Raw genomic sequence first — 16,066 nt, 5'->3', positions numbered from 1 at the left:
TGAGTGTAGTGGGTGCTTTTTATGTACCAGACGGGGCTGGCAAACGGCCACGGTCGGATGGTGCTTTTTACATGCCACTGGCACGGGGGCCAGGCGAAATAGAAATAATTTCTGTTTAATAGGTATCACATTAAAAGCTATTAAATTACAAAGTGTTTGTGCTAGTAATTTTTACTCACGTAGCTCTCTTAAAATGAGCTGCTTGGCAAAGGTCTGCGGAGGATAACATGATAAAAAAAAATATACGCAATACAGTACCGTTTCTGTTTCATGGATTTTCACCTATCGACAGGGCTTGGGAACATAACACCTGCAATAGTCAAGAGATTACTGACTGTGCCCCACAAAATTTGTTTCACAACTTACAGAAGAACAGATATCTTTTAATGAAATTTCATACAAAACTTGTATGAAACCGGTGTTGGTTTGGGAAACTGGGCGATTTTCAGCATGCGTGTATATAGGTGGAAATGAGCTGCTTGGCTGAGGTCTGCACTCTCCAAGTGCTTTTCTAGTCATTTATGCAGAAAAAAGTGCATAAATTACATAGGTTTTTACAGGTATATCCAAGAACATGAATATATTAGAAGTGTCACCTTTTGAAAGAAAAACAGAAGCCAAAATTTTTAAATATTTCTTTTTATTTTCATATTTTATTCACATGTATGAATGTTTGACACACACATACACACACACACATACACACACACAGCATTGTAGTTATCAACATGTCTTTTTGTTTCCATTGTATTTTTACATTTTTTTCTTCCTTATTTTTAGTTAGCATGCAATAACATCAGTATTATTTTGCCAGGTAGTACATAACAAACACCAGTTGTGACCGGACTGATGCTGAACCACCAATTGCATCTTTTTTTTTTGTTGGTTTTATTTTAAGAAGGAAAAAAAAGGGTCAGTTTTTTTTTCTTTTCTGTTTGATTTATACGTTTTTACACAGAATGTAGGGAGTGGTGGAGAGTCTGTGGAGACAGGGATTGTGACAGACAGGTATGAATATACAAACATAGACACAAACATACACTTATGTATATAGAACAGAGCCATTTTCTTCAGGGGAAAGTCAAAAGATCAATCTTCCTTCCACTCTACAGAACGATGGAAGAAGGGAGTAAAATAAGTTAAAGTAAAAATATTAAAAATTTAGATCCAATGGATTGGCTAAAGGAAAATAAAAAATGGTGAGATGAAGAAATTGTGTAATGATTCCATTGTTCCAAAGACATGGAGATTGGGGGGGGGGTCTGGAAGAGAGGAAACAAACAACGTAAGATCATTTCATTCCTCAGTATCTGGATTCTTTGCTCAAAGATGTCAAGAAATGTAAAAATCAATCATATGAGATTTTTGTGCAGTATGGGAGGATTTCGCTAGATAAAAAGGAAATAGTGACTCTTGGATTCTTTCTTCAGTTTACCATTCCATTTGACTCTAAAGAAACACTGTGGTGGTAGTTAATGCTGCTCACCTTTTAAAAATTTCCTGAAAAGTTTTAAAATACTAACAAAGGAAGAAAAAAACAAACCATATCATCATCATTTGTGTCCTTGTTACCTCCCCTTTGAAATAGTGATGCCAACGCCACCTACATCACACTCAGTACTTAAGATACATTATAATAATTTCTTTTTTTTTTCTTAAACACCATGTCAGTTTAATTTTAGGGGCTTACTTAATAATTCATCACAAAGTGAAAAAGGGTCTGTTTATTAATGTAGAATGTAAAGAAGGTGTTAATAATGAGGGTTTGAGTCACTTCCGATTTGAATTACTACCATCTTAGTCCCCTCCTCACCGTGGTGGGGACGCTGGCAACGGGTAGGGCCACTCAAGGCGGATTGGTCTGACACCGAGTGGTATTAGGGCCACAACCTGGCAGAAAATCCTCAGAGTGTCTGCTTTGGCAACCGGCGGCTCCTCAGTCGTTCTGTCTCTGCGTCCGCGGACAATCTGTGGCAAACAAGATGTCTCCACATGCGGGATTGTTGGGGATCACTTGTGAAATCCACATATTCCCACGAAACTTCTTCCATGAGTAGAAGCTGACTCAACCCGCCTAAGGTGAATGTTGCCACAAGTACAAGTATGTACATCTTAGATCAGTAGGATGAACAAGTCTTGCTCAGCTATTCCATTATCTGCGTGTTTTCTATGACTAGATGCCATTCCTAATACTTACTATACAGAGTATCCTGGGAGCATTTTATACGAGATGGAACTAGCACTAGAGAGAAAGAGAGAGTGTCAGGTATTCTCTAGCCTACATTGTCTTACTTTGAGCTGATTAACTAATTCTAGATTGATTACTAAGGATTAAGATTCCATCCGGTTTCTCATCCATTCATACACTCCTACCCACCTGTTTCCAACAACATACATCGTGCATGGATGATGGACTTGGCGGTGAACCGAACAACAAGCCTAGAAGTCAAAGTTTCAAATCACTAGCTTTACTCGGTACCACATTGTATCTAGGTTGGATACATCCACCTTTGAAATGATCCAGTCATTCTGTCGGTGGTGATACAATCCTGAATGCACCACTCTTTGGGGGTCAATGTGAGGATCGGAGCAACGAACGGACAGAATATTCTAATTAGACAGGATGTAATATTCGGTTTCAAATTTTGGCGCATGGCCAGCAATTTGGGGAGAGGTGGGGTGGGGGACATGATTACATCAACCCCAGTGTTCAACTGGTACTTACTTTATCGACCATGATAAGATAAAAGGCCGAGTTGACCTTGGTGAAATTTGAACTCAGAACATAAAGACAGACAAAATGCCACTAAGCAATTTGCCTGATTTGCTAATGATTCTGCCAACTCACCGCCTTTAAGACAGGGTGTAATATTGCTTCCATTTTGCACCAGGCTGAAGATGGAGCTCTGAGGAAATTTAAGAAGCAGACATTGAGTCGAGCAACCCAGACAATCCTGAAGGGTGGTCATCAAAAAAGATAAGTTGGCAGAAAGAGTAAAGTACAAGATTAAATGCCCTATTTTGTTTAGTTTCATCTCTTTCTTCAGTCTTGGTTCAAACTTTACTAAAGGTCAACCAGTATGGACACATACCAGTAATAAGCTGAGGCTGATTTGGTCAACTAAGGTTCTTCCCTGCAGAAACTAGTCCACTGTCACTGAATGCTTGGGAACCTATCATGCATTATGTCCTTTGAGATGCAAGATCAATTTACCTGGCTGTCACAATTTACCACATTTAGGTACATATATAGATGTCTTTATTATAATAGGCTTAAGATGGGCTGTGATTAATGCAATGGAGAGAGAGAGACGACGAATCACGGCTTTCTATTTTGTAATCAGGCCTGTGTAACAGTAACAATCTTTATTTTTTTTAAAACCTAAAGTGTTATTGCTTAACAGTTGTCCTTGTTATAAATAGACTACTGTAATGGGTGGGTTGTTAACAGTACAGGGAGGGTTTTAAAAGTCCAAATACACATTAAATGAATACTGTAAATATGGTGTCCCTTCTTCACGGAAATTCAGTTATCGCGGCCGGTCTTGGAACTAATCTACCGCGACAAACTAAGGATCACTGTACACTGTGATACTAACTTCCCATTGTGATATGTTCAAAGTACCTACAGCAATGCCTAGAACACAATATGTATTTCCACCTACTGCTCATTTGTATAAAAATTACCCAGGTCTGGAATCATAAAATTACTGTTTTAAAAAAAAACTGTCTTACATAATAAAAACGTCTTTGTTAGACAGAAACGTAATTTTTCTTTCAATTTCAATTAATGATATTCAGGTATGAATGGCAAAGTCAATAAAGGTAGAAGACAACTGTAAGGTTCTCATTTCATTCACTACCATTGTAATACAATTATTATTATTATAGCAGTCAATATTATTTGTTAGAGTTCATCCATGCATTACAAAGTAAAACCAACCCCACGATTGTTGTTTAGCTCTAGATCAGCTCTGATCAAGCAGACTGGTTTAGTGTGTACTGTTTTTCGAGATACAGTACTGTGATTTAAGGGAGATTTAGCTGATATTTCTAGCGAGTGACAACAATACTGCAAGGTGGTTCGTTAGTTCCTGTGGTTACCTGAAGCAGAGAGATTAGCACAGCCAAACAGACTTGTCCTTGCTACAGGTATCTATGACGAAGATTCAGTGATTTATCAGGCTCACCACGACACCCAATGGTTGTGAGGGTAAGGTGCTTTATTACTGGCCATAAGGACACAAGTTCAAATCATGGTACAAACCAGTGTTGTGCCCCACTGTTAATAAAAGATATGGTGACGTGTACCACGCTTAAGTAAAGTTTTGGTTATTTAAAAAATAAATAAAATAAATGCATAAGTTGCACCCGACCCCACTCCATCTGGGATTGAAACATTAGAGGTGAGAACTGAATCCTTAGAATTAGACACCATAAAAACCACCTTCATTAGCGGTGCCATTTTCAATTATTTGAAATATTATGAATAATGTAATTATGGAGACACTAACTTCAGGGGAATTAACTTTCAAGGAAGAAGAGAAATGGAAATGTCTTTTAGAAAAACAGAACAATCAACAGATGAAAGGGTTACCATGGAAAAGCCAACAGACCTGGTATTTTCCTAACTATATTATATTCCCACCACACATACATACATACACACACACACACATAAATAAATAAACTGGTTTCAAATTTTGACAGAAGGGCAGCAATTTGGGTGGGAGGGGGTAAGTCAATTACATCGACTCCAGTGCTGAATAGGTGCCTATTTTATCGACCCTGAAGGGATGAACGGCGAGGTCAACCTTGGTGGCATTTGAACTCATAACATCAAGACAGACATTTTGCCTGACTTGCTAACAGTTCTGCCAGCTCACTGCCTTACACACACATTTAAATAAATTAAAGATTTTTGTTGTTTTTTTTCCCTCATAAAACAATATCGAACAGTTAACAGTATTTGTAAATAATAATTTGAGAGTAAGGAAAAGTTAAAGCAGATCCCTACTACACCCCTAACACATCAGATAAGCATACGCAGCTTAATTTGATCAAAGAGAAAAGGTGTAATTTGATGGTGCCAAGGTTGGTATAATATATTTTCTGAGTAAGCAATAGATATACGGTTAAATCTCTATGTTTCGCTTCGTTATTACTTTTGCTCCTGGAAAGTTTACAAGTGCAGACACAGACACAGAAATCTCCACATGCTCAGAGGTCATCTCGTTCTCTCTTGTACAACGGTAGGGAATGTAATACAATTAGAAAAACTACCAAAATCAGTGACCCTGGTAATGTCTAACACTACATGTAAGCTGAAAGATAAAATGTATGGTTACTTATTTGTGGGTTAACAAGGCTACCATTAGTTTCATGTAGAGAGAGAAATCTCTTAACAATTATCAAGTCTTCCACATGGAATGTTGGAGAAAATTGATAATTGTTGAGAGATTTCTCTCTCGGCCTGAAACCATTGGTATATTTGATTACCCACAGATTAAGAATATTTATCCAGCTATGTGGACACGTACATACACTTATGTGTCTATGTGTATAATAATAAACTATATTTGTTGTAACTATGAAACAGAAGTGCTCCAGTCTTTTGTGGTAAAAATGGTATGAAATCTTGTAGACAGGCGGAAGATGGAAAACAATGCAAAGAAAACAAAACAGCGAAGACACGGGTGATATGGAGTATGGCTGGAAATTAAGATGTTCTGGAAGTTTCTAGCCCCAATTCACTGTCGTTATGTTTAGGAATAGATTATTAATTTGTGAGCAGTACAGCAAAACCACCCCAAAATGACATGAAGGGATTTCCCATATATATATATATATATACATATATATATATACATACACATATATAATGCATAAAATTTAATGTCTACACACAGTTGCACATGCTTGTTCATATATACACACATGATTTTATGTTTGCATGTCTATGCACAGAGAATAGTTTCTGCATTCATATACACAAGAATGTATATTTGTGTACACTTGCATGATAATACATATATAAATGGTATGTGTGTGTGTGTATAAGAGTGTGTCTATGTATCAACATAAAAGTAGATGTATATGAGTATATCGTTAATAGACATAATGTGCAACTGAAAAACAGCTGATATATTAAAACACATATCTGTCCTCTACATATACACTTTATACACACATACACTTATACAGACCACATGTTTGCATACACACATTATTTTGACCAAAAGCGAAGGAAATTGATAAATATGTGTGTATGTATATGCACAAAGGTGTACAATCAGTATTCAATGCATATATCTATATATGTATGTATACAATATATTCTATATATGTATGTATATGTGTGTACACATGCATGTGCAGATATGTTTGTGAAAATAAAACCATACACATTCATTTGAGCATTCAATTGTTTGCATATTTCAAATTCATTCTCTTTGCATTCTCTCTCACTACACCTTTCCTTACAACACCTGTTTGTAAAGATTAAAAAAACAAATTGTGGTACCTTCTAACAACACTCACACAATTAAATCAGTGAGATGGTTCCGGCAAGAACAGACCGCCCGAAGCACTTCTTCCAAAGTCACATAAATTTCGTGGCGCCAATTAGGTTGAAGATAATGATCGTTAATTTTTGAGAGTGTTGGTGCCCCGTTTGACAGTACACTGTGCAAACACGGCAGATTTAATCTGTTGAATGTTTTTAAGGGTCCATGTAAAATGTGACGTGCGATACGAATGCCTTTCAAATGAGGCATATCCACATGATTTAGATAAAGTCCATGACTTTCGGAAATGTCCAAATTTTCTAGTGAATCAGATTTTAGTGTGTACGGAATCAGTCCATCCCCACTTGGTAACCATACTTCTAAGAGCAACTGTTTCAAAGACGGAAGCTCTGAGAGAACGAGATCCAAGTGGCTCTGCATCAGAGATTGACTACAGACAACCCGTTTCAAGACTAGTGACTGAAGGCTCTTGAGCCGAGTTAAGCTTTGTATTGTCTTTTGGTTCCAATCAAATGGTAGAATTAAAGTGGTGAGAGATGGTACAATTGTTGTGAAATACTCAAAGAAATGTGCGAACCGTCGTAGATGCAGTTTGTAGCTGTACACGGCATCTTGATCTGGCTGGTGACCCGGATCGAGCCATCGGTCTCTCGAGTCCTTCCAGTTCACACGGACATAACGCAAGTGCTTACAGAGTGATGGAATAAGTCCACGCTGGATGTTGTCCAGGTAGTTGTTGCTGTTGTTGTTAATGTCTCCGATATCAAAATAAAAATCCAAGCGACGTATGGTAGGCTGTATTCGGTTGAGATATATGAAGAAATCATTAACCCTCTTGCAGTAACATTCATGGCACTCTTTGCCCTCCACCGAATGGGTTGCCGACGGAAGACACCCGAATCCCAAGTCTGATGAAAGATCAATTGTGTCCCAAACAGACGAAGACATGAGATCTCGCCAATTAGTACACACCTGCGCTGAGTGGCCTTTATCCACAGCATTCAGGTAAGAGAAGATCTTTTGCTTGCAAAGGTCAGGTAGCATTTCAAATGGGAAGTATTGCCTAGCTTCTTCCATTTTGGACTTAGCTGAACTAACAGAGAGAAATTGAGAATAGAACACAACTTGAAGAAATCTATCCACAGAATCCGCTCAGTCCACTGTTAATTAGAACCAGATTTCTCTCTCAATGGGTCTTCATGTGTGTTTTCTTCTCATCTATGATGCAAGCTTCACTGTGTCCATCACCAATTCCAGCTTTGATTTCTGAAAATGTAAAAAGAATAAAATAAATAAACAGAAAACAAAACAAGCTCAGAAGAGTTTAACAACTTTTTAAACAAATCGGAACTTTTACCAATAAACAAATGAGAGAGCAATTTTCTTGGAAAGCACATCTACCTACCATAGTTTAACTTCCCTAACTAGACTAGACACTTAGTATCTTTCCATAAAAATTTATAAGAATTAGTTAAGAATCTTGCTCAAAGCCTATCAAGGTTTAATCCTTTAGTATTTAATCTGGCCATATCTAGCCCAAATATTCTACTTGTTTTATGTTCAAACTGGCCAGGTCTTGCCTCTCACACCTATCCTACAATGTCGTTTTGAAAATCTGCAATCATATCACCGAAATTTAAAAGCTTACAAGATGATAATTGATTGGTTGAAAGCAATGTGAATAAATGAACACTGGATTTGACAGAGTAATGCGAATGCTGAAGGGTGAAATAAAATTAAGAGTCTAGGTGTCTTAAGATGATCCAAAATAATATGATATAATGGTGACTGGTTATGGAGCAATAACTGTAACCATGGTAACAGAAGTTAATATCCAAATATTTGAAATGTAAACCCTCATTGTCATTGTGAATATTACACTTAGCGATGGAGAAGAGGCTGCATGTCTACAAGCACAGAAGACCAAATCTGTATCTATGTATATATAGATGCACACACAAAAATATATATATATATATATACAAAGAGCAATAAAGATTCAAGTTAATTTAAAAAATTTACTTGAATATGGTACCTAACTTAGATGCACCAAAAAGAACTATACTGATTTAACAATACAGTAATGTGGGGTGATTATAAGCGAGAAAGAAGCAACAAGAATGGATAGGTTTTTAGTACGATCGTTTCATACAAGGACAGGTTTTATTAAAAGTTGCAAAGATTACAGCATATAAACGAGTCCCGTACTCATCAGCTAAAATACATGTAAGTTCTCTAGACATCCTAGTGTTTGAGGCTATACTCATGAAGTAATGTAGATAATTAAACAGATTTCTAAAGTTCATTAAAGTTCCTTAAAGATGATGTATAGTCTTATCACAGAATTTTAAAAAAGTTTTGATAGCATCACAGAGAAGGTGACCTAATCCATATGAATTTCCATAGATATGATGAGGGATTATATACTCACAGAAGACAAATTTATCCATTGTTATTAGCATTCTCTATTCTTGGCCGATCTAGTAAGCCCTTCAACCTTTAAGAGTTAAATAGCTACAGCCTCTTGTGAATAGCAGTAGTGTGATTAATATGGCAAACACCTAATCATATAACAAGGATTGGTACCTACCTCATTGTGTTCAACCATTGTAAAATTTATCGCCTGTGAATATGAAATTCATCTCCATTTCTCTGGAAATTTACATCTACACCATTGGAATCTGTGCATATATACAAAGGATTAATTCACCCTCTCTGTAATGCTAATAACAATGGATAAATTTGTCTTCTGTGAGTATATAATCCCTCATCATATCTATGGAAATTCATATGGATTAGGTCACCTTCTCTGTGATGCTATCAAAACTTTTTTAAAATTCTGTGATAAGACTATACATCATCTTTAAGGAACTTTAATGAACTTTAGAAATCTGTTTAATTATCTACATTACTTCATGAGTATAGCCTCAAACACTAGGATGTCTAGAGAACTTACATGTATTTTAGCTGATGAGTACGGGACTCGTTTATATGCTGTAATCTTTGCAACTTTTAATAAAACCTGTCCTTGTATGAAACGATCGTACTAAAAACCTATCCATTCTTGTTGCTTCTTTCTCGCGTATATATATATATATATATTTAATCATATCAAAGGGAAAAGGAAATTAATTAAAATTTACATTTCCAGTGGTCTAACATGTAAAAATTTAGTCCAAAAGACTATATTTTAGTCATACAATATAGTGTATATTTATACACATGAATCCACTTACAGGAATTCAAAACGCTAGAAAGAACAGCTAGGTTCTATAACCACAAAAATTAGGGATAAAATTCGACAGGAACGAAATGAAAAATAAAAACAGAAACCAATTGGTCCAGGAAATTAAATGGTAAAATGTTTTTATTTTTCATTTTGTTCCTGTCGAATTTTATCCCTAATTTTTGTGGTTATAGAACCTAGCTGTTCTTTCTAGCATGTTGAATTCCTATGAGTGGATTCCTCATGTGTTTAAATATACACTATATTGTATGACTAATATATATATATATATATATATTTATATATGGATGCTTTCACTCTGTGGGGTGGTTGTCTTTAGGAAGGACATTCAGCTGTAAAATCCCTGCCAAAATAAGACGAAGTTTGGTGCAGTCTTCTCCCCAGCCAGCTCCTGTCAAACCATCCAACCCATGCCAGCATGGAAAGCAGACATTAAACAAAGAGGATTCAATAGAAACACACAACAATGAACGCAAACATCGAACATATTTCAGTGACTCAGAGGCTTGCTTCGGAATTACAAGTCACTGAGTTCAATCTTACTGCTTTGGTCTATTGGTAACTATTTTCAGGTCAATTCAAGCATTCTGAGTGAGACTGGATAAAATGAAATGTGGCCCCTTATTTAAAGAGTTATTCTTGGTAACAGTGCCATGCTGATGAATTTTCTGGCCAGCGCCACCTAGACTGGCTTCCGTGCCGGTGACATGTAAAATGCACCAATTCGACCGTGGCCGTTGCCAGGTAAAAAGCACCCACTACACTCACGGAGTGGTTGGCGTTAGCAAGGGCATCCAGCTGTAGAAACATTGCCAGATAAGACTGGAGCCTGGTGCAGCCTTCTGGCTTCCCAGATCCCCGGTCGAACCGTCCAACCCATGCTAGCATGGAGAACGGACGTTAAACGATGATGATGATGATGAATTGTGGCTGTGTGGTAAGAAGTTTGCTTCAAAACCATATGGTTCTGGGTTTGGTACAACAATGTAGTATGTTGGGCAAATTGTCTTCTACAGCCTTGGTCTGACTAAAACCTTCTGACTTTGAGAGATGGAAACTGAAAGAAACCCATTTATACATGTGTGTGTGTGTCTTTGTTTGTCGCCAACACCACCACCTGGCAATTGGTGTTGGTGTGGTTATGTCACCCACAACTTAGCAGTTCAGCAAATGAGACCGACTGAATAAGTACTAGGCTTAGAAAATAAATAAGTACTGGGGTCAATTTGTTCAACTAAAATCCTTCAAGGTCACAGTCTAATGACTGAAACAAATTAAAGATGTGTCTAACATTTAGACACCGTATAACACATTATTTACATTTGATGGATATCGTCCTCATCTTGTTTGTTGCTAACATGTACAATTATGTCATTTAGTTGGTTTGTTATACATTTTTGTGGTCTTTTGTATAAAAGGGGCCTCTATAATTTTAGTGATGAATATTCCAGGTGTTTAAAGTTCTAACCTCATGTATATATAGGCGCAGGAGTGGCTATGTGATAAGTAGGTTGGTTAGCAACCACATGGTTCCAGGTTCAGTCCCACTGCATGGCATCTTGGGCAAGTGTCTTCTGCTATAGCCCCGGGCCGACCAATGCCTTGTGAGTGGATTTGGTAGATGGAAACTGAAAGAATCCTGTCGTATATATGTATATATATATATATATATATGTGTGTGTGTGTGTATGTCTGTGTTTGTCCCCCTAGCATTGCTTGACAACTGATGCTGGTGTGTGTACGTTCCCATAACTTAGCAGCTCGGCAAAAGAGACCAATAGAATAAGTACTGGGCTTACAAAAGAATAAGTCCCGGGGTCGATTTGCTCGACTAAAGGCGGTGCTCCAGCATGGCCGCAGTCAAATGACTGAAACAAGTAAAAGAGTAAAAGAGTATATATGTATGTGTGCATGTGTGTATTTCAGTACAGACAACAGCTTGAGCTGGCAATTTCAGTTTTGAGCACATGTGCATGTGTGCATATGTATGCACACACACACACGAATGAGTCATCAGCACAGACAGTTTCCAAAATATTTGGTCTGTGTCAGATTGTTCCACATCTGCTGCATGAAATGGTTTTTAATTTTATTGAACCCGTTTGTCCAACTGCTGTTACGTGATGTCATGGGTGCAAAGAAAAAAAATTTTTTTAATGCTGGAATACGAAGCTATTGCAAGTGAGAGGTGTTGGCAGTCTCAGTAAGTTAGCCAACGGGGAAGAGTGAAAGCCAAGTGGTTAAATAACTAAAGAATTTGGACGTCTTGGAGTCGTGTTTGAAGATGATGTTTAGTCTCAAGTCAACCATGACAGACAAGATCTTTCATAAACGATATTCTGGCCATGACCATCCCACTTATTTTTTTTAACTACAAGGGAACTTGTAGTTCAATTACATTATCCAATGTGTCGTTTCTTTATTTTTAAGATCGCATGGTATGAGTCTAAGGAGATTTAGCAGCTATTTCTAGCATGTCGATCAACCACGTAGTGACTACCTCTGGTACAGGCCTTGCTGTACTGTCTCTGGGCAAGACAATTCATTGTGTTTAATTCACTAAACATACTGTAGGGAATAGACAAGGATTTTTGGGGGTGGAGGAAGTTACCTGAAATGAAAAGATATTTGAGACTGATGAAAAAACTTGTGAAACAAATAAATTATGCTATCAAGGCATACCTACACAAGTGTGCCCCCGACTTTGTTTCCTCATAACTTTAAGAAAAAGGGATACTTTTCAATGAAATTTTCTAAAAAATACCTGTCAAAGTGTGTAGATTATGATTAGATCGGAATTCAATATATATTAAAAAAAAAATTGGTCGGCTCGTACACATAAAATACTGATACACATTACATATATACCAAAATGAAATTTCGAAAAAAATTGTGATGTGTGTCAGTATGTGTAGGAGTCAACCAGTTTTTCTAATATTAAATTCCTATATAATCGTAATCTAAACACTCTGAAAGGTATTTGTAAAAGATTTCATTAGAAAATACCCATTTTTCTCAAAGATATAAGGAATCAAAGCCGGCTGGTGTCAATTTTCTGCAACTTCCCACCTCACTCTCAAAAACATTTTTTACCATAAATTCTTATATAATCGTAGCCTACACCATATGAAGCATACTTGTAGAAAATTTCATTTAAGAAATATTCAATTTTTCTAGAAGTTATGAGGAAACAAAGTTGAAGGGGAGGGGCACATTTGTGTAGGTATGCCAATAAGAATATTACGAAATATATAATACCAAAGGGTTTTTTCTTTCTTTTTTGCTCCTGATTGGAAGGGTTCCCCGCCCTCCGATCTTTACATCATCTTAGCCATTCAAACCCAATGTTGAATATCTCTGATTAACGAAACAACCCAGCAACTATTTCCACTGCACATGCACTGCATTCTTCTGACTCATATAACATGAAATACAACAAATGTTATGTCACTGTATCGACATGCGAGCATATAATATGTGGAGGAAAAGTAACAAAAAACATGAATGATGGACCATGCCTCTCCCTGCACAAACACAAAAAACTTAAGCCTATAGCTAAAAGAAAAAAAAATGTTTAACACCAGGTCGGTTCTGACTGAGCAAGAAGGCCCGTTACAAAAAGCGTTCTAACCATGACCAAATCTAGAAAGGATATTCATACTTTGTCTACTCGACTGTCTCACTTGAAAACCGTGTTTAACATTAGTCACCGAGAAAATGTAGAAATGTTCGAGCAAGTCGGCTTCATACCTCGAATTCTAGCTTCTATGCGGGCGATTGATCTGTTTTTTCTTTCCCCCAAATGTAGCAGCCATAAACAAACCTTTTTTTATCAACAAAGTGTTTTTTGAATTCAAATCTTGCTGAGGTCGACTTTGTCTTTCCTTCTCTCTCTCTCTCGAGGGGGTCGATAAAATAGATTTACAATCTGTTCGATCGTTTTCGTTAAGTGTTCTTTAAGTGTCTGCTTAAATAAGAAATTCACCATGAGCTGCTTCCGAAAATATCAACAACGGCGAAGGAACCAATGAAAGAGAGAAACAGGGCAATCTATGCAGCCCTTCTGTTAAACAGAAATAGCAGCCAAATCTTTCTCAAATCGCATCCGATCGCCTTAAATACAAAAAAGGTCGTGTTAATTGCAATCACAGGTATGCCAACAGATGCGATGGTCGCGACTGGAGTGTCCTTTATCGCGCACAAGTCTGTTCGATGAGGGCTGGATGGACTTTGGTTAAACAAACAACGAGGCCAGTGTGAATAAATCATTCAGAGTTGGTGTGTGTCTGTAAGGCCTACATGGGATTCTTTCTCTCTCTGTCTCTGTGTCTCTCCTGGTGAATGCTTCTGTCCAAAACGTTGTTTCTTCTTCCTTTAGATTCTTACTGTGGAAATAAATTCTTTATACATCACTTGCTTTCTAATGCATGCAGCGTGCATGCATATTGTGTACAGGTTCCCTTCTCGTCACAAAACAGCATTACAAACATTTCTTAGTTTGAAGGGAAAAAGAGAAACCGGTGGAGGTGGGGGGGCGGTGAGGCTGTCAAAGAAGCGTGTGTTTACGGGAGGAGGAGGGGGGTGTCAATAGTAAAGAAGGTGGTGGTGGTGGTAAGAATTTAATAGGCAGAAGTGTCAATGGGGGGTGGTGCGTGCGATGTAGATAGATAGAGAGAGAGAGAGAGAGAGAGTGTAAAAGAGGAAGGAAAGGAGGGGGTCGGTGTCAGTGGCGGTAAGAGTAACAGTCGTAGTTGAAGTAGCGAAGCTGCTACGACTGATTTCATTGGCTGGAAAGTGGACTAGTCGGTGTTATGAAGGGGAGGAGGAGGTGAGAGGTTAAGTCGGCAACAATAGTATCGTGGAGTGAGGGGAGGGGAGGGGGGTAATGATCAGAGAGAGAGAGAGAGAGAGGGAGGAGAGGGGATGACTATGGTGGTGGTAGTAGTAAAATTAGCGAGAGGGAGAGAGAGAGAGACAGAGAGAGAAAGAGAGAGTGTATTGTTAATTAGTGGTGGTGGTTGCGGCGGTAATGTTTCTGAGCGCCAGTTCTTCTCCCATATGTCATTTTGTTTTTGTCAAGTATTGTTTCCGTGTGTTGTTCGGCTTCCCCCGCCACACAACGCCACTTCGCTTCTCCCGCCCTTCTCTCATTCAGCTCCGTAAACATTTCTATGTTTAACAGTTGACACGAGAAGAAAATTTAAAAAAAAACCTGGTTAACGAAGTCAGATTTGAAAAAACTTCGTTTGTTTGTTTGCTTTTATTGTTTTTGCTTGTTGATTTTACGGCAGCACATGTATCTGAGTTTTTGAGGGCGAATTACCGCTGGAATAACAAGGTAGCCTGACTGGGGGGGGGGAGAAGAGGGGGGGGACATCGTAAAAGTGGATCAGATGAATTAAGTACCAGTCAGATTTGTTGTTCTTGAATTATATAATTCCATTCTATTTCTTTACTACCCACAAGGGGCCAAACAAGGACAGACAAAGGGATTAAATCGATTACATCGACCCCAATGCGTAACTGGTACTTAGATTTATCGACCCCGAAAGGATGAAAGGCAAAGTCGACCTCGGCGGAATTTGAACTCAGAACGTAACGGCAGACGAAATACCGCTAAGCATTTCGCCCGGCGTGCTAACGATTCTGCCAGCTCGCCGCCTTCTTGAATTATATAATTCCATTTACATTAAGGAGGTTATTATTAGAACAAACAACTCCCCGAATTATGACTGGTATTTCATTTTATCGACACTGATTTCGATAGGATTTGAAAGTAAACGCAAAGGACCGTAACCTGCAGGACATTGGGTTCGACAAGTTCTGTCAATCCACCAATGTTTTTGCAAATGGGGATATAGCTTGCTCGTAAACTAATTTCGGTACATGTTTAATATATCGTTGCTTATATTTAGTTTTAGAATCTTCGTTTGCACTAGTTTGTGTGTGTTTGACCTTAACTGCCCTAGTTCAAATGCTGCAGCGAGAAAACCAACTTACATAGACAAGCAACCGGCAGTTTATTTCTACAGAAAATAGGGATCAAATTTGCAGGTCCTGGATGACTTACAAAACAAACGTAGTCTACAGTTTTAGGTCTATCTGTTTCTTCTCTACTGTTTTAAAAACCAGATACACATGCCTTTAACCAACTTTCCAGGTATAATTAATTGCCTGTTGGTTTCCATAAAATTTTGTGGGGCTTTTGGTAGAAGCTCACGAGATTTCCTCTTGAACAGTTTAGTTCTAAGACAAAATTAAACCCTGCAAAGTTAATAGAATAAGTTTCATC

General features: G+C 37.8%; 1 protein-coding gene across 3 annotated transcripts in view; it reads right to left on the bottom strand.

Moving 5' to 3' along the window:
* Nucleotides 1–6,470: 6,470 nt before the first annotated feature.
* Nucleotides 6,471–16,066, bottom strand: part of LOC115218119 — a 44,323-nt gene continuing 34,727 nt past the window's right edge. For 2 of the 3 annotated variants that reach the window (XM_029787906.2, XM_036507797.1), the window contains exon 3: nt 6,471–7,793. In XM_029787906.2, the coding sequence (XP_029643766.1) occupies nt 6,537–7,604 (1,068 nt within the window). In that variant the 5' untranslated portion in view covers nt 7,605–7,793 and the 3' untranslated portion in view covers nt 6,471–6,536. Of the gene's footprint in view, nt 7,794–13,524; nt 14,287–16,066 lie in introns of those variants that run through there. The other variant, XM_036507798.1, reaches the window with a different exon arrangement.

This window comes from Octopus sinensis, linkage group LG12 (genome assembly GCF_006345805.1).
Source record: "Octopus sinensis linkage group LG12, ASM634580v1, whole genome shotgun sequence".
NCBI classification, from domain to species: Eukaryota; Metazoa; Mollusca; class Cephalopoda; order Octopoda; family Octopodidae; genus Octopus; species Octopus sinensis.
This window is presented reverse-complemented; position numbering and strand designations above follow the sequence as displayed.